Genomic DNA, 18,860 nt, shown 5'->3' with positions numbered 1-18,860 from the left:
TAACTTGCAAGACTGAAAGGACATCAGCCCGCAAAGATAAAAAGAAACCAGCGCAAGAACTCTGGCAATTCAAAAACCCAGAGTGTCTTCTTACCTCCAAATGACCACACTAGTTCCCCGACAATCTTTTTTTTTTTTTTTTTTTTTGTATAGAGCTTCTCTCTTGTTGCCCATGCTGGAGAGAAATGGCATGATCTCGGCTTACTGCAGCCTCCCAGGTTCAAGTGATTTTCCTGCCTCAGCCTCCTGAGTGGCTGGGATTACAGGCGCACGCCACCACGCTTGGCTAATTTTGTATTTCCAGTAGAGACAGGATTTCACCATGTTGGCCAGTCTGGTCTCAAACTCCTGACATCAGGTGATCCGCCCGCCTCGTCCTCCCAAAGTGCTAGAATTACAGGCATGAGCCACTGCGCCTGGCCAACATGGTTCTTAACCAGGCTAAAATAACAGAAATACAATTCAGAATATGGATAGAAACGAAGATCACCAGGATTAAAGAGAAAGTTGAAACCCAGTCCAAGGATTCTAAGGAATACAATAAAATTATACAGGAGATGAAAGACAAAATGGCTATTTCAACAAAGAACTAAACTGAGGTAATAGAGCTAAAAAACTCAAAGAATTTCAGAATACAATCACAAGTATCAACAGCAGAATGGAGCAACCTGAGGAAGGAATCTCAGAGGTCAAAGACTGGCTCTTTGAAACTCATTCAGAAATGAAGAACAAACAATAAAGAAGAATGAACAAAACTTATGTAAAAAATGGGACTATGTAAAGCGACCCAAATCTACGACTCATTGGTGTCCCTGAAAGGGAGAGAAAGCAAGCAACTTGGAAAGTGTATTTCAGGATATCTATCATCCATGAAAATTTCCCCTAGCCTGCTAGAGGGGCCAACAGCCAACATTTAGAGTCAGGAAATGAAGAGAACCCCTGTGAAATGCTATACACGATGACCATCCCAAGACACACAATCATGAGATTCTCTAAGGTCAAAATGAAAGGAAAAAAGTTAAGGCAGCTAGAGAGAAGGGCCAGATCACCTATAAAGGGAACCCCCAATAAGGCTCAAAATAGCAGAAACCCTACAAGCCAGGAGAGACTGGGGACCTGTATTCAGCATTCTTAAAAAAAAAAAAAAAAAAAAACTAACTAACTTCCAACCAAGAGTTTTATATCCAGCCAAATTCAGCTTCATAAGCAAAGAAGTAAAATCCTTTTTGGAAAGAAAATGCTAAGGGAATTCGTGACCACCAGCACCACCTTAAAAGAGGTTCTGAAGGGAGTACTAAATGTGGAAAGAAAATATCATTACTGGCCACTACAAAAATATACTTAAATACATACACCAGCGACACTGTAAAGCAACCACACAAACAAGTTTACATAATAACCAGCTAACAGTATGATGACAGGACCAAATCCACACATATCAATATCAACCTTGAATATAAACAGGCTAAATGCCCCAATTAAAAGGCACAAAGTGGCCAGTTGAATAAAGAATCAAGAGCCAATGGTAAGTTGTCTTCAACAGATCCATCTCACACGCAATCACATCTGCAGGCTCAATGTGAAGAGATGGAGGAAAATCTACCAAGCAAATGGAAAACAGAAGAAAGCAGAGGTTGGTATTCTAATTTCAGACAAAACAGTCTTTAAAGCAACAAAGACCAAGAAAGACAAGCCCTTTACATAGTGGCAAACGGCCCAATTTAACAGGAGTACCTAACTATCTTAAACATATATGCACCCAACAGAGGAACACACAGATTCATAAAACATGTTCTTAGAGACCTATGAAGAGACTGACATAACCACACAGTCCAATAGTGGAAAACTAGTAAGTTAAATTGACCACTAGCTAAAGTACTAAAGTAAGAGACAACATCCAAATAAACTCAATCAGAAATGACAAAGGGGGTGCTACCACTGACTCCACGGAAATATAAAAAAAAGCCCTCAGAAACTACTACAAATACCTCTATGCACACAAGCTAGAAAACCTAGAAGAAACAGATAAATTCCTGGAAACATACAACCTCCCATGATTGAACCAGGAAGAAGCTGAATCCCTGAACTGACCAACAGTAAGTTCTGAAACTGAGTAAGTAATAAAAAGCCTAACAACAAGAAAAAGCCCAGGACCAGATGGATTCAAAGTGAAATTCTACCAGATGTATAAAGAAGAGCTGCTACCATTCCCACTGAAACTACAGCAAAAAATAAATACATAAATAAATAAATAAATAAATAAGAGGGGTCTCCTCCAGAACCCATTCTATGAGGCTAGCATCATCCTGATACCAAAAACTGACAGAGTTACAACTAAACCAGAAAACATTAGGCCAACATTTTTTATGAACATGGACCAAAAAATCCTCAACAAAATACTAGCAAACTAAATCCAGCAGTATATCAAAAAGTTAATCCACCATGATCAAGAAGTCTTTATCTCTGGGATGCAACGTTGGTTCAACATACACAAATCAATAAATGTGATGTACAACATAACAGAACTAATAAAACAAACCACATGTGCCAGGTGCGGTGGCTCACGCCTGTAATCCCAGCACTTTGGGAAGCCATGGCGGATGGATTACTTCAGGCCAAGAGTTCTAGACCAGCCTCGCCAACATGGTGAAACCCTGTCTCTACTAAAAACACAAAAATTAGCCAGGCATGGTGGCAAGCACCTGTAATCCCAGTTACTTGGGAGGCTGAGGCATGAGAATCGTTTGAACCCAAGAGGCAGAGGTTGCAGTGAATTAACATCATACCACTGCACTCCAGCCTAGGCAAGAGAGCGAGACTCTGTCTCAAAACAAAAACCAGAACCACCTGATCATCTGCATACATGAACGGCTTTCAAAAAAATTCAATATTCCTTCATGTTAAAAACCCTCAACAAACTAGACATTGAAGGAACATATTTCAAGAGCCCTCTATGAAAAACCCACTGCCAACATGATAGTGAATGGGCAAAGCTGGAAACATTCCCCTTGAAAGGTGGAACAAGATGAAGATGCCTTCTCTTACCACTCCAATGTAACATGGTACTGTTAAGTCCTAGCAAGAGAAATCCAGCAAGAAAACGAAATAAAAGGCATCAAAATAAAAAGAAAGGAAGCCAAATTATCTATGTTTGCTGACAATATAGCTCTATACCTAGAAAACCCCATAGTCTCTGTCCAAAAGCTCCTTGATCTGCTAAACAATTTCAGCAAAGTTTCAGGATAGTAAATCATGTAGAAAAATCAATAGCATTCCTATACACCAACAACATCCAAGGTGAAAGCCAAATTTAAGAATGCAATCCCATTCATAATTGTCACAAAAAGAATAAAATACTTAAGAATACAGATAACCAAGGAAGTAAAAGATCTCTGAAATATTTCATAATTGTAAAACACTGTTCAAAGAAATGAGAGATGATAGAAACAAATGGAAAAACATTCCATGTTCATGATTATGAAGAATCACTATAGTTAAAATGACCACATTGCCCAAAGCAATCCACAAATTCATTGATATTCCTATAAAACTACCAAGGACATTCTTCACAGAATTAGGAAAAAAAACTATTTTAAAATTCATATGGAACCAAAAATGGGCAAAGCTGGAAGCATTTGGCATTACCAGACTTCAAACTATACTGCAATGCTACAGTAACCATAACACCATTGTACTGGTACAAATATAGACACACAGACCAATGGAACAGAATGAGGAGCCTGGAAGTAATGCTGCAAACCCACAACTATCTGATCTTTGACAAACCTGACAAAAACAAACAATGGCGAAACGATTCCCTATTCAGTAAATGGTGCTGGGATAACTTGCTAGCCATATGCTGAGGATTGAAATTGGATCCCTTCCTTACACCCTACACAAAAATCAACTCAAGATGGATGAAATACTTAAACGTAAAACCAAAACTATAAAACCCCAGAAGATAACCCAGGAAATACCGTTCTGGAGATAGGATCTGGCAAAGATTTCACGATGAAGACGCTCAAAGCAACTGCAAGAAAGAGAAAAATTGACGAATGGGACATAATTAAACTAAAGAGTTTCTGCACACCAGAAGAAGTTATCAACAGCATAAACAGACAACCTACAGGATAGGAGAAAGTGGTGGCAAATTATGCATCTGACAAAGGTCTAATATCCAGAATTTGTAAGAAAAATAAGCAAAAAAAACCTTCCCTTTAAAAGTGGGCAAAGGACATGAACTGACACTTTTCAAAAGCAGACAAACACCTGGCCCACAAGCATAAGAAGAAATGCTCAACATCGTTAATCATTACAGAAATGCAAATCAAAACCACAATGAGATGCTACCTCACACCAATCAGAATGGCTACTAAAAAGACAGACAATAATAGATTTTGGCGAGATGGTGGAAAAGAAGAAAGCTTATACACTGCTGGTGGGAGTGCAAATTAGTTCTGCCAATGTGGAAGGCAGTCTGGCGATTTCTCAAAGAACTTAAAACAGAATTAATTACCATTTGACCCAGCAATCCCATTATTGTGTATACACCCCAAAAAATGTAAGTTGTTCTACCATAAAGACACATAGACGTGTATGTGCATCACAACACTATTCATAGGAGCAAAGAAATGGAATTAACCTAAATGTTCATCAATGGTAGAACAGATAAAGACAATGTGGTGCATATATACATATATATATATACACGACTATTAAGCGGCCATAAAAAAGAATGAGATCATGTGCTTTGCAGAACATGAATGGAGTTGGATGCCATTATCCTAAGTGAACTAACACAGGAACAGAAAACCAAATAGAGCATGTTCTCACTTATAAGTGGATGGTAAACACTGAGTACACATAGACACAAAGAAAGGAACAACCTCTCCCAATTGGTACCACAACCAAGATTGCCAGGCATGGTGTTGGTGGATTGGTTACTTTGTCTCTTACCATTGGTGTCTGTGCCATTAAACTGCAAGACATGGCTGAGCAAGATCCATTCGGTGTCCCTGTTGGCACCCCTGGGGATCCTGTCCTGGGGAATGGAGTGGCCGGCACCAGTGAAGAAGACCCAGCAGTGGCCTTCTTGGCACAGCAAGAGAGCAAGACTACGGGTAGCAAGAACAACAAGGCCACCTTCGACATCCTGGATGGTGTCGCCCCCTGGCCCCAGCCACAAGGCAAACAGCTAGGGGTCCAGATGCTGTTGACGGAGTGATGATGGTGACTACCACCAGGAAATTAATGGTCCAAGAGACAATTATGCAGCTATTTCACAAGTGGATCGATTCTAATCACAGCCTGAAAATATTTGCAAATGGAAAGAAGAGAAAATGGAACGCTTAGAAGCACTTGCTGGCTATTCTCAGAAGCAAGAAGCAGAGTGGAAAGAAAACATGAAAAAGGAGCTGGAAGAGTGGTGTGCAAGACAAGACGAGCAGCTACAGAAAACAAAGGCAAACAACAAAGGGCAAAGGGCAGAAGATTTTGTAAATGACTTTGATCAGTCATCCCCCAGCACTGAGTGGCATCAAGTGGCCTGGCTGTGTGACTGTAACCCCAGGTCCAGCAAGCAGGCCGAAGAGGTCCCCCGCACACACTCAGTCCTCAGCTCCCTCGGGCAGGCACCCCTGGTGCACTGATGAACCGCCCTTGGAAACACTACATCTGCAGTATCTTCATCCTACCCAGTGAAGTTCTACAAAGTAACTGGATTAATTATGCTGAGTTCTTTTGGACCAAACTTTTTTGTGTTTAGAGCTGACTGTTGTTTGTGATTGCATGTTTCCTTCAACTGTGTCCTCCCTGGCATACAGAGAGGAGGGGGAAGGAGGAAATGGAAGGGAGGGAAGCCTCCTAACAGTAGCTTCAACCTGTGCTTTTGTGTATTATTCTGAGAATAAATTTCTATTTCAAACAAAAACAAAAAACAAAAGACAGAAACAACAGACACTAGGACCTACTTGAGGGTGAGGATCATAAAACTACCCATCAGGTACTATACTGATTACCTGGGCAGTGAAATAATCTGTACATCAAACCCCTGTGACATACAGTTTAGCTATATAACAGCACGTGTACCCTTGAACCTAAAAGTTAAAAACAAAGAATACTAAGTGTTAGTTTTTGAATGTTCATCTCATGTAAGGCTACGAAAAACTTACTAAAATCATAGACTAGCATGATATGGAATCAAAACCTAATGACGCTTGATAAACATGCATTGAAAAGAATTTTTCTGAGTTATTGAAATGTACATCTTGTTTTGAAATTGTAGAGTTATAAATGAAAAATGTTTTTTTCAATCCTGAATGTACATAATTATGAATTATCTTTAATATAATTACACTTAACTTCATTGATGTGAAAATAATTTCTTTTTTTTTTAAGACCATAGGACTCTTTCCAATGTACTACACAATTTACCTAACAGGAAAAAATTTAAAGAATATGAAAAAGTTAACAAGTAGTTTATCCCTTTCTCTGTGGGAGCACTGATTCTGTCTTTTTGTTCTTACACTTTCTCCTCTGATGTAGTATTTCTTCTTGATACTCAGAGAATAATGAACTATATTAGATGAAGTTTGACATATTAAGACACATTCGCATTATGTAGTTCTATAATCCTACTGTGCATGTGGTTTTAATTACAAACAAATGTTAGCAGAGAAAACAATTTTTTTCTGATCCACTTAACATTTTGAAAGGCTAAAGATATAATTTGAGTTCCTATTTGCAAAGAAAGATTTATTTATCTATGCAATATCGTTAATTTAGTATCTACCATGTGTGAATGCTTTGTTATGAAGTAAGGGTACAATTCACATGGTTCTTCATTGTAATTAATTGCCAGGATCATAGGTAGGTAGCAACAATTGAAGGGAGGTATAAGAGCAGTCTGGGCTGGCAATCAAGATGCAGTCAGATGTTAGGATAAAGAATGCATATAGTTTAGTTTAAATGGTGACACTAAAAATTAAAACCAGGTGGAAAGAAGGAATGAAGAGGCAGACACAAATATGAAAAAATAAAAAGTAATATAAAGATAAGGCAGAGTTTGTAAGAGATCAGATGCAGTGTCACAGCCATAAAATGACCATGGTGCTGAGGCAAAATTCTAAAACAATTCCAGTCTCAAATATCATGCAACTCAATAAGAAGTAAGACTGAGACTTTAGGCTAACCGATATCATATTATGTATCCCCACTAGACAATGAGCTGCATGATACATCTGTACTACTAGTGCAAACAGAGTACATAACAGATACGTGAGGTGGATAGAAAAATAAAGGCATAAATAAATAAAAGGGAAGAATCTCAATTCCAAATACTACCACCAAGATTTCTGTATATCCTTAACGTGTGTCAATTACTCTTGTCTTGCTGGGTTTTTTGGTTTAGGATAATGTTAACATTCTCTTTCCTGGTGATATGAAGACTGTAATAAAGCTACTGAATGCCCTTTGTAAATATTTCTGTTGAAAGCATTACATTTAATCTAAATCAGTCTATATGATTTTTAACTTTTTAAAAAAATGGGATGATACCATCCTTAATGGCTCTCAAAGACCTAGCATATACAAAATCCCTGAGGCATGAAAGTGAAAAAAGTTGGATAAAGTATAATATGGTTGCCTAAGAAATAGGAAAAAAATGCCTCAATGATAAATTTTAGACTACATCAGCAGGTCATTTTGCAATAAAATGTTCTGCATGTGCATGTAGAATATAACACTCAGTTTTACTCACAACTGAATTATAATGCAGTGAAAATTTTTGGACTATATCTGGCAAACCCAGAGAAATTCTTGTCAAGCAGTAGCTAAAATCCCAATCTTGAAAGTAACGCATTTGTTCATGGTGGGAGTTACAGCCTACGCATAAGCTTTATTTCGTCAAGTGCATATTGTTAAAAGATTATTGCTTTTTTAACAACAGAAATTGTTTCTATGTCCTATGTAACCATACGTTTGTATAGTTTCCCTTTAGTTACACAATAATGACTGCTTTTGTGTTGACTTTCATGCTGTTCAGTGGACCATTAGTACTTGACTTGTGCCATTACATAGTATCTTAATAGTGACAAACAAATAAACTTGCAAATCAGCACAGCACCACACTGCCTGCACTATTAATTTTCTTTATATTCTCTGTGTTCATTTACATTTAAGTTCAATGAAGAAACACTTTGTCAATATCTTCAGGTTTTCCTAGACATGTTTGATTTCACAATTAACATGAAAATGTGAGCGGAGTCACTAGCCTTACAAATACCACTAATTTTTCAAAAAAAAAAACAAAGAACTAAAAGAACACCCAGCAAAATACTCCTGTCTTTTATTAAGCTTGTCAGGCCCAATTTGCTCACTGCAGTTGGAAAATTCAGCTATTAAAGATAGAATCAGAATATCAGAGCTGATACAGGTCTGTTATACACTGATTCTGTTGATTGCCACAAACTATGTGCCATTCTAAACAGTGTTTTCCCCAAATGTACACTGTTGATGTTGAGGTCAATGTGCAGTAGAAATAAATGGCTCAGAGGACTGCAGTCAACACCACTTCTGAAAAATACAATTCAAAACAAAGGCCCTGTTGACATAGCATCAATAATAAACTTTCTGATAAGGGAACAAATTATCTATCCATCTGTTTAAGAATTTTTTAAATCTTCAAGATGTCTAACTAGAAACAGCCGGGAACTGTCTATTCCACCAAGCGGAACCAAAATATCAAATAAACCATCACACTCTGAATAAAGATTTTGTGAGAAAGCATCAGGTCAACAGAGAGGAGATGGACATTGTGATTAAAGAGGGAGGAAGCTAGGAGGCCACTCAGAGTTGCTGGGCACTAGGACCCGCCCCCTGTACTGAACCAGACCTGAAGAAGCAGTGAGTGAAGGAACTTCGGCACCACACTCCCACCACATACCTCTGGGATCCCAGCTACAGGTTTCCCAAGACCCCCAAAGACCTCTGAACTGGCAGGGAAGCCACCCAGAGAACAGGCAGAAGCACAGCTCAAACTTGCATACATCCCCAAATGTTTCACTGTGCAGTGCAGCTGCAGCAAAATGTGGGACCATAGGTGTCCATGCCCCAAGGCTTGCCATGCTGTACTGAGTGGCTGCAGCTCCTGCTGTCTGCTAGGCTGGAAGAGAGCAGAGCCACCATTGCTACAGGGCTGGGGGGCATCTGATCCATGTAACCCCGTGGCCTCTCCTAAGCCTGCCTGCCTGAGTGATCTTGCAGAAGTGTGCCCACAGCACAGCCTCCATTGCCCCATCTGAGTGTTTTGCTGCAGGCCTAGGAGCAGTCTGCTCTCCTGCAGCACAGCTGGTGCCTGACATCCAGGGGCTAGAGAACAAACCCCTGAATCTGGTCCCAACTCCCCAGGACTTGACGACACCACCCAGGGATACCAAGCTGAGATCTGTGGCCTTAGCTTGAGTGGGGAAGCAGCCCTCAGTCTCAGAACACAGAGAAGACTGTGGCATGGGCTCATGTGCCGACATCAGAGCTGGGCATCCTCCCTTCCATAAGACCAGTCCGGGATGAATGCAGCCTGACAGCCAGCTGCAGCTTCTTCCCCAAGGAGTCCCAAGGCATCAAATGTCTAGAACAGTTATCTGGGTGCAGAAGGCTTAGGACAAGCTTAGCCGGTTGGGCCTGCTCCTGGTGCAGACACTGGAGGGAGACCCACCAGGTCAGGAGAACTCAAGCTTGTTGGGCTGCCAGGTTGAAAATATACCAGTTGTACATATGGTTCCACTGCTGCCCTGGTCAGGATCCTCTGCCCTTCATCTGCTGCGTCACCAGACCACCAGTGAACACACTCCACAACTCGCTCTGACTCACGCAAATACAGAGAAGAGTGGGTTTCCAACGAGTTGTGACTCTCCTGGACTGCTCTACAGGAGGCAGAAGCATAGCCCATTAGAGCCCACCCCCTACCCACCCCCAGGGCAAGGAAAACATTGGAAAGGCACCAGTAGTTGAATGGGTTACCGCCAAAGCTCAGAAAGCAGAGAGGCAGTCATATCTCGCCCCCGCCTTCCCTCCCCAGAGCACTACTGTGGATGCAATGAAATACAATAGTGGAGAGCACAACTAAGATCCTATTTGCATGCCCTTACCTCTTAAGTGTCATCCAGTGGACTGCACTCTGAATTACAACACCAAACAAAACCACATAGCTTCAACACTCAGAGCCTGTGAAACCCACCACAGGAACCTATTTACAACCAAGGAAACCGTACAAAGTCTTGGCCCTATGAAAGCACTCAGAGACAAAGCCAACTGACTATACACACCATACACCATAGTCAAACCTTCAAGGAAAAAAGAATATAAAAATAAAAAGCCCCAACCAAACAACAGCAAATTCAAAAAGAAAAAGCACCAGTTCTTTCTGAGAAGGAATCAGTGCAGGAAGTACAAGAATTGAAAAAGTTCGTCTTTTGTAATGTCCAAAGGATTGCACTAGCTCCCTAACAATCGATCCTAACCAGGATGAAACGTGTGAAATTAAAGATATAAATTCAGAAGCTGGATGGCAAAGAAGCTCAATGAGATCCAACAGGAAGTTGAAATCCACTCCAAGCACGTCAGAAAAGCAATTCAAAATTTGAAAGACAACAAAGATATAGTAAGAAAGAAACAAACTAAACCTCTGGAATTGAGAAATCCACTACAGGAATTTCAAATTACAGTTGGAAGTCTTAACAATAGACTAGATCAAGCAGAAGAAACAATTTTAGAGCCTGAAGATCACTCCTTCAAATCAACCCAGTCAGATAAAGAAAAAATAATTTTAAAAAATGAACAAAGCCTCTGAGAAATAAGAGATTATGTAAAACAACCAAATCTATGACTCATTTTGCATTCTTAAGAGAAAGCAGAAAACTTGGAAAACATATTTGAGGATATAACCCACAAATATTTCCCCAATCTCATTAGAGAAATGAATGTGCAAATAAAAAGAAATGCAGAGATTCCCTGCAAGAAACTACACAAGATGACTGTCCCCAAGGCAAATAGTCATCAGCCTTTCCAAGGACAATGCAAAAGAAAAATCTTAAAGGCAGCTAGAGAAAAGGGTCATATCACCTATGAAGGGAACCCCATCAGGCTAACATAGGAATTCCTGTCAGAAAACATACAAGCCAGAAGAGAGCGGGGCCAACTTTTAGAATTCTTAAAGAAACAAAATTCCAACCAAGAATTTCATCTCATGCCAAACAAGCTGATAAGTGAAAAAATAAAATCTTTCCCAGAGAATCAATCACTACGAGAATTCATTACCACAAGCCTGGCTTTACAAGAGCTACTTAAGAAAGTTCTAAACATGGAAACAAAGAATAATAGCTGCCACCACAGAAACACACATAAGCACATGGCCCAGAGACCCTATAACGCAACTACACAATCAAGACTAAAGGTTAACCAGCTAACACCACCACAACAGGAAGAAAACTTCGCATATCAGTATTAACGATGAATGTAAACAGTCTAAATGCTCCACTTAATAGACAGTGGAAAACTGCATTAAAATATGTTCCATCTCCAATAGATCCATTTCACATGTAACAATACTCATAGGCTCAAAGTAATGGATAAAGATCTAACACTCAAAAGAAAAAACAGAGCAGAGACTGTACTTATATGAGATAAAACTGACTTTAAATCAACAACAGTTAAAAAAGGACAAAGAAGGTAATTACATAATGATAAAGAGTTCATTCAGAAGACTTAAGTATCTTAAATATATATGCATCCAAAATTGGAGCACCTAGATTCATAAAACATTCATAAAAAATTTCTAGACTTACAAAAAGACTTGGATAGGCACACAACAATAGTGGGGGAATGTCGAGACCCCAATCACAGCATTAGACAGATAACTGAGGCAGAAAATTAACAAAGAAATTCTGAACTTAAATTAAATGCAATGGACTTAACTGACATCTACAGAATACTCTGCAAAACAACCACAGAATAAACATTCTTCTTATCTTATCTGAACATGAAACATACTCAAAGATCAATCACATCCTTGGTCACAAAGTATTCAAAACAATCAAAATCATACCGAGCATATTCTCAGATCACAGTGGAATAAAAATAGAAATTAATTTCAAGAGGAAATCTCAAAAACACAAAATTACACAGTAACTAAACAACTTGCTCCTGAATGATTTTTGGGTAAATAACAAATTAAGGCAGAAAATAAAAAATTCTTTGAATCAAATGACAGCAAAGATACAACATACCAAAATCTTTAGGATACAGTAAAAGCAATGTTAAGAGAAATGTTTATAGTGTTTAAATACCTATATCAAGAAGACAGAAAAATCTCAACGATGTAACATCACATCTAGAGAAATTAGAAAAACAAGAAAAAACTAGCCCAAAAGGTAGCAGACAAAAATAAATAACTAAAATCAGAGCATAACTGAATGAAATTGAAGCCCAGAAATCTACATAAAGAATCAATGAAACCAAAAGTTGGTTCTTTGAAAGGATAAACAAGATCAAAAGACTATTGGCTAGATTAACAAAGAAGAAAAAGAAAAGATCCAAATAAGCACAATCAGAAATGACAAAGGTGACGTTACAACTGATGCCACAGAAATAAAAAAGATACTCAGGCACTATATTGATACCTCATTGTACAAAAACTAGAAAATCTAGAGTAAATAGATAAATTCCTGGAAACATACACTCTTCCAAGACTGAACCAGGAAGAAACCGAAACCCTGAACAGACAAATACTGACTTCCGAAATTGAATCAGTAATAAAAAACCTACTAACCAAAAAAAGCCCTGGACCAGATGTATTCAGATGAATTCTGTAAAATATATAAAGAAGAACTGGTACCAACCCTACTGAAACTACTCAGAAAAAAAAAAAACAAAGGAGGAATCCTCCCTAACACATTCTATGTAGCCAGCAGCACTGATACCAAAACCTGGCAAAGACAGAACAACAACAAAAAATTATACACCAATATCACTAACGAACATAAATGTAAAAATCCTCAACAAAATATTATTATAGCAAACTGAATCCAACAGCACATTCAAAAGTTAACTCACTATAATCAAGGAGGTTTCATTTCTGGAATGCCAAGTTGGTTCAACATACACAAATCAATAAATGTAATATGCCACATAAACATATTTAAAAACAAAACCATACCATCATCACAATAGGCACAGAAAAAGCTTTCAATAATGTCCAGCATCTATTCGTGATAAAAATCCTCAAATGCATCAAAGGAATATACTTCAAAATCATAAGAGCCATCTAAGACAAACCCACAGGCAACATCATACCAAACAAGAGACAACAGCTGTAACCATTCTCCCTGAGAACTGGAACAAGACAAGTATGTCCACTCTCTGCTCCTATTCAGCATAGTACTGGAAGTCTTCATGAGAGCAATAAGGCAAGAAAAAGAAACAGAAGACATCCATTTAGGAAAAGAATAAGTCAAAGTATCTCTTTTTGCAGACCATATGATTCTATATCTAGAAAACCCTAAAGACTCTAGCAAAAGGCTTGATAAACGATTTCAGTAAAGTTTCGGGATACAAAATCAATCTACAAAAATTAGTAGCATTTCTCAATAATGCTTGAGTTATTGAGATAACGTTCAAGCTGAGAATCAAATCAAGAACACATTCTTATTCACAACTGCCACACACACACACACATTACCTAGGCATACATGTAACCAAAGAGGTGAAAGATCTCTATAAGGAGAGCTACAAAACATTGCTGAAAGAAATCACGGATGACACAAATAAAGGGAAAAACATCCCATGCTCATGGATTGGAAGGCTCACTATCATTAAAATGGCCATTCTGCCCAAAGCAATGTACAGGTTAAGTACCATTCCTCTCCATTTACCATGATTTTTCACAGAATTAGAAAAAAAAAAAAAAAGCTATTCTAAAATTCATATGGAACCCAAACATAGCATAAATAGTCAAAGTAATCCTAAGCAAAAATGACAAAGCTAGAGGGATATTACCTAACATCAAACTATACTACAAAGCAACAGTAACCAAAACAGCATAGTATTGGTACAAAAATAGACGTGCAGACCAATGCAACAAAACAGACAACCCAGAAGTAAAGTTACACATCTACAACCACCTGATCTTTGACAAAGTCTACACAAACAATGGGGAATAAACACCTATTCAATAAATGGTGCTGGGGTAAGTGGCTAGCCATATGCAAAAGAATGAAACGTGACTCCTAGCTTTCCATATATACAAAATTAACTCAAAATGGATTAAAGACTTAAAAATACCTAAAACTATAAAAATCCCAGATGAAAACCTAAGAAATATCCTTTTGGACACTGGTCTAGTCAAACATTTCATGACTAAGTCTTCAAGAGCAATCCAAATAAAACAAAAATTGACAAGTAGAACCTAATTATACTGAAGAGCTTCTACACAGCAAAAGAAACTATCAACAGAGTAAATTGATAACCTGCACAGGAGAAAATACAAACTATGCATCTGATGAAGGACTAATATCCAGAATCTATAAGGAACTTAAAAAACTTAAGTAAAAAATAGAGAACCCCATTAAAAAGTGGGCAAAGGATATGAACTGATACTTCTCAAAAGAAAACATACAAGTGGTCAATAAACATGAAAAAAAGGCTCATCAACACTAATCATCAGAGAAATGCAAATCAAAACTACAATGAGACACCACACAAGTCAGAATGGCTATTATAGAAAAGTCAAAAAAACACAGATGTTTGCAAGGCTGTGGAGAAAAGGGAATGCTTATACGCCACTGCTGGGAATGTAAATTAGTTCAGCCACTGTGGAAAGCAGTTTGGAGATCTTTCAAGGAACTAAAATGAGAACTGCCATTCTACCTAGCAATCTCATTACTGGGTATATACATAAAAGAAAATAAACAGTTCTACCAAAAAGACACAAGTACTTGTATGTTCACTGTAGCATTATTCACAATAGCGAAGACATTAAATCAACCTAGGTGCTCATCCACAGTGAATTAAATAAAGAAAATATGGTACATATACACCAGGGAATACTATGCAGCCATTACAAACAACAAAATCACATCCTCTGAATCAACATGAATGCAGCTGGAGTTGCAAATTCATGCAGAAACAGGAAAACAAATATTGTATGTTCTCACAAGTGGGAGCTAAACCTTGGGTGCATATGGACATATACATTAGAACAGATGCTAGGGACTCCAAAAAGAGGGAGTGAGGGAAGGAGGCCAAAATCTGAAAAACTTCCTATCTGTGTGATGGCCTCAGCAATGCCCAATCCTCAGCACCACACAATATACTCTTGTAACAACCTGCGCATGTACTCCATCAATCTAAAATTTTTAAAAAGACCTGTTAAAATGTGAAATAAAGATAAAATTTCTTATAGAGATAGATGTTCTTAAATATGCATATATTTTTATACTTTTTTCTGAAGGACTGTTTACAAGACATATGATACTGGCTTATAAATAAAACTATATTTAATTGATGAGACTTTTGTTGCTTTGTTTTCCAGAGCACAGCTTGAAATAAAACCAATACCAAATGTGTTTTTTTTTTCATGATTTTTGTCCTCTCCGTTGGAATCTACTAAAACAGAATAAACTAACCTAAGTTGTAGTAAATACAGTCTATGAGTAGTACACTGCCCATGTTTCTTTGCCCTTAATGCCTTAGTGTGTTCCAGCCTGACTTCCACCACCAGCACCTGCATTTCTTTGACTGGCTGGCTTTCTTTGACAGATGAAGTCCACCAGTGCTGGAGAAGTAATAACTCTGCCAAGAGAATAGCACTCAGCAAATGACTGATGAGATCTGGTGTATAAATACCTCAGCTCCCTCACCACTGTAGTAGGAAAATACGTACCTTTTCCAAAAGAAAAAGTAGAAAAAGTCAGAGAGAAAATGAAAAACTGTTCATCTTCACCACCCTAATACTGTCTCAAAGACAGTATGTTTCTATGTTGATTTATCACAGTATTTCCTACTCATGGAATGTAAGGAGAAGGCAACAAACTCAGTTATGTGAATTCAGTGGCAGTCACTAATGTGAACTCTGCTACTAATGTAACAGCACATCAATTTCACTTTTACTTCTGTGGCAAAGAGCTCCTAACATTCTAATACAATGACCACTAGGGTTTTTGACAATGTCGTAATTAATCTCTTCTGAAGAAAATTAAATTTACCATGGATGGGAGGGACACTGACTACAAACTGTTCCAATTTCCTCTAGTGCGGTTATATATTATTGCCATAGCAGTAGATAAACTTGAAAAAATAGTGTATGCACGTATATTTGATATGGTAGATACTAATTTTTAAAATCAACATTAAAGCGAACTTCATCCTTAAAAAAAGTAATATTGTGTGTGTGTGTGCGTATGTGTATATCTGACACAGGTAGTAAATTAGAAAGAATATATATTTTGAATTACAAACAGCATATTTTCCTACTAAATACTAAACATAATTTCTTATTCCTGAAGTAAGCTGGATTAAACTTCAGAATATTCATGCTTACAAATTATACTTACCACTTGTCCATTGTGTGGGTTCTTATGAGCATATGGAGGTCCACGGATATGGTTCCACATCTGGCCAGAAGTCATAGCAAAGACTATACACTGAAAAACAGGGTGCAATATATCAATATGTAAACCAAAGAATACCAGAATAATGCATTTCTAAAAGACAATGGTCATCAAGAAACTACCTTTTAAAAATCATATATCAGCTCACCCATTTAAAAAATTTTCACTTATTAACTATGTGACTTTGAGTAAGTTACTTATTCTCCCTACATCTCAGATTCCATATCTATAAAATTGGGATGCCAGCTCTGTTAAAGAAATATGTTAATGATTGCATCGGGTAACATATGTAAAGCATCTGACCTGGTGACAGGCAATCTGATATTATGTGCTCACCTGAGCCAGTCAGAAGCACAGATGACACGCTTGATGTTTTAGTGATATTTTAAAGGATATGATAATCATCTTCTATATCCTCTAAACATCATTCTTCTATTAGTTTGGATAACCAAAAGCCTACATTCTTGGATTATGGTACTTAAATCTCTGTTAAGTACCTAAATACTTTCAGCAAAGTGTACGACATAGTAAATTCAGAAGATGTTAAGAGATAGAAGAAATCACAAAAAGACACAGCCAGGAATAACTCACAGAGATTATATACCTGCTGGATGTATCAGAAAAAACTGTATTTGGAAAACTAATATTGAAGATCAAGGCATTGCAGGGAGGGTGGGCAGAGAATGTATAAACCAGAAGTCACAGTTCAATCAGTGTAACTGAGATGTCAGAATGTTTTGTTTAAATCATAAAATATTTTTAAGTTAATGAAATGGGACTCCTTTAGACCAAATATGTTCTCTAGGTCAAAATGGTACCTGGACTTCCTGATGTCCTGTATCTTGCCCAATCACTCCTTACTTCAGCTTCCTGGCTCTGATAGGCATTTGTACCAAAAACAGTACCACCACCACCACCACCACAAACACCAAAGACAAGAATGAGCAACATATAACTGGGAGTCTAAATGTTCTAGGTTAGCACAATTTTTAAAGAAGAAAAGGATACAAAAGGGAAGAAGTAAAGTGGGGCAAATAAGAAACAATATCTAAACCCAGAAAATACATTTGGATTGTGTTTTCTGCTTGGCAGCCAAAGTGTTGCAACAGATAATGACACAGCTTTAGAGGGGTTAATCTGAAGCCCTTTCTGACTTTCTTGAGAATAACTCTGAAATTAACTCAGACTTTTTAAAAGCCAGATTTGTCTTACAGACTAAGCCTAGGTTGGAATATTTTCTGAGTCAGGATTTTATAAAATATTTTCACTTAAACTTGGTAAACAGACTAGATAGACTATTAAGCCCAGGGTGAGCACAGAGAGTGATTCCCCATCTAAAAACATCAATTAAAAATTTGAAATTGTTATATGAGAGAAATAAATTCTATATTTAATGTATAAGAGTATCGTATCAGTAAATTTGGAGTATACATTAAAGTTGATTATTTATGCTATAAATATAACATAGTGTTTTAGGCAGACTATATTTTAAAATCCAGAAAAAGGAGCCAGACATGGTGGCATGTGCTTATAATCTCAACTACTCAGAAGACTGAGATGGGAGGATCCCTTGAGCTCAGGATTTCAAACCCAGCCTGGGCAACAGAATGAGCCCTTAAAAAAAACTGCAGGCCAGGGACAGTGGCTCACACCTGTAATCCCAGCACTTTGGGAGGCTGAGGCAGGTGGATCATTTGAGCTCAAGAGTTTGAGACCAGTCTGGGCAACATGGCAAAACCATCTCTACAAAAAAAATAAATAAATAAAAATAAAAATAAAAAATTAGCCAGGCATGGTGGCGTGCACCTGTAGTCCCAGCTACTCAGGAGGCTGAGGTGAGAGGATCATCTGAGCTGGGAGGTCGAGACTGCAGTGAGCCATGATCATGTGACTGCATTCCAGCCTGGGCAACAGAGCAAGACCCTATCTTAAAAAAAAAAAATCCAGGAAAAGATACATCTTGTGAGCAAAAACATTTATAGTATAAACAAATTACCTTTTGTTTTTAATAAACACTTGGTAATACTACAGTTTTATCTTTTTATGCCTTAACCCTTGTCACTAAAACAGCAATAGTAACTATGGTATTTACCTTTGGTTTTGCTTTTATGTATATGTTCACTCCTTCTCTCCCTCCATTTACTGATTCCATAATATTCCAATACTGAATTACAAAAGCACATGGTGAAGTATGTATTT

General features: G+C 37.8%; 1 protein-coding gene and 1 pseudogene across 5 annotated transcripts in view; one reads left to right on the top strand and one right to left on the bottom strand.

The window, feature by feature from the left end:
• Nucleotides 1-18,860, bottom strand: part of TUSC3 (tumor suppressor candidate 3) — a 309,201-nt gene that overhangs the window by 164,854 nt on the left and 125,487 nt on the right. For all 5 annotated transcript variants that reach the window (XM_077942417.1, XM_077942416.1, XM_015144789.3 and 2 more), the window contains 1 exon segment: nt 16,605-16,694. In XM_077942417.1, the coding sequence (XP_077798543.1) occupies nt 16,605-16,694 (90 nt within the window).
• LOC100429395 (clathrin light chain A pseudogene) lies at nt 4,988-5,852 on the top strand (annotated as a pseudogene).

Source organism: Macaca mulatta, chromosome 8 (assembly GCF_049350105.2).
Source record: "Macaca mulatta isolate MMU2019108-1 chromosome 8, T2T-MMU8v2.0, whole genome shotgun sequence".
Taxonomy (NCBI): domain Eukaryota; kingdom Metazoa; phylum Chordata; class Mammalia; order Primates; family Cercopithecidae; genus Macaca; species Macaca mulatta.
The sequence above is the reverse complement of the archived record's forward strand: the minus strand, read 5'-3'. Positions and strand labels throughout refer to the sequence as shown.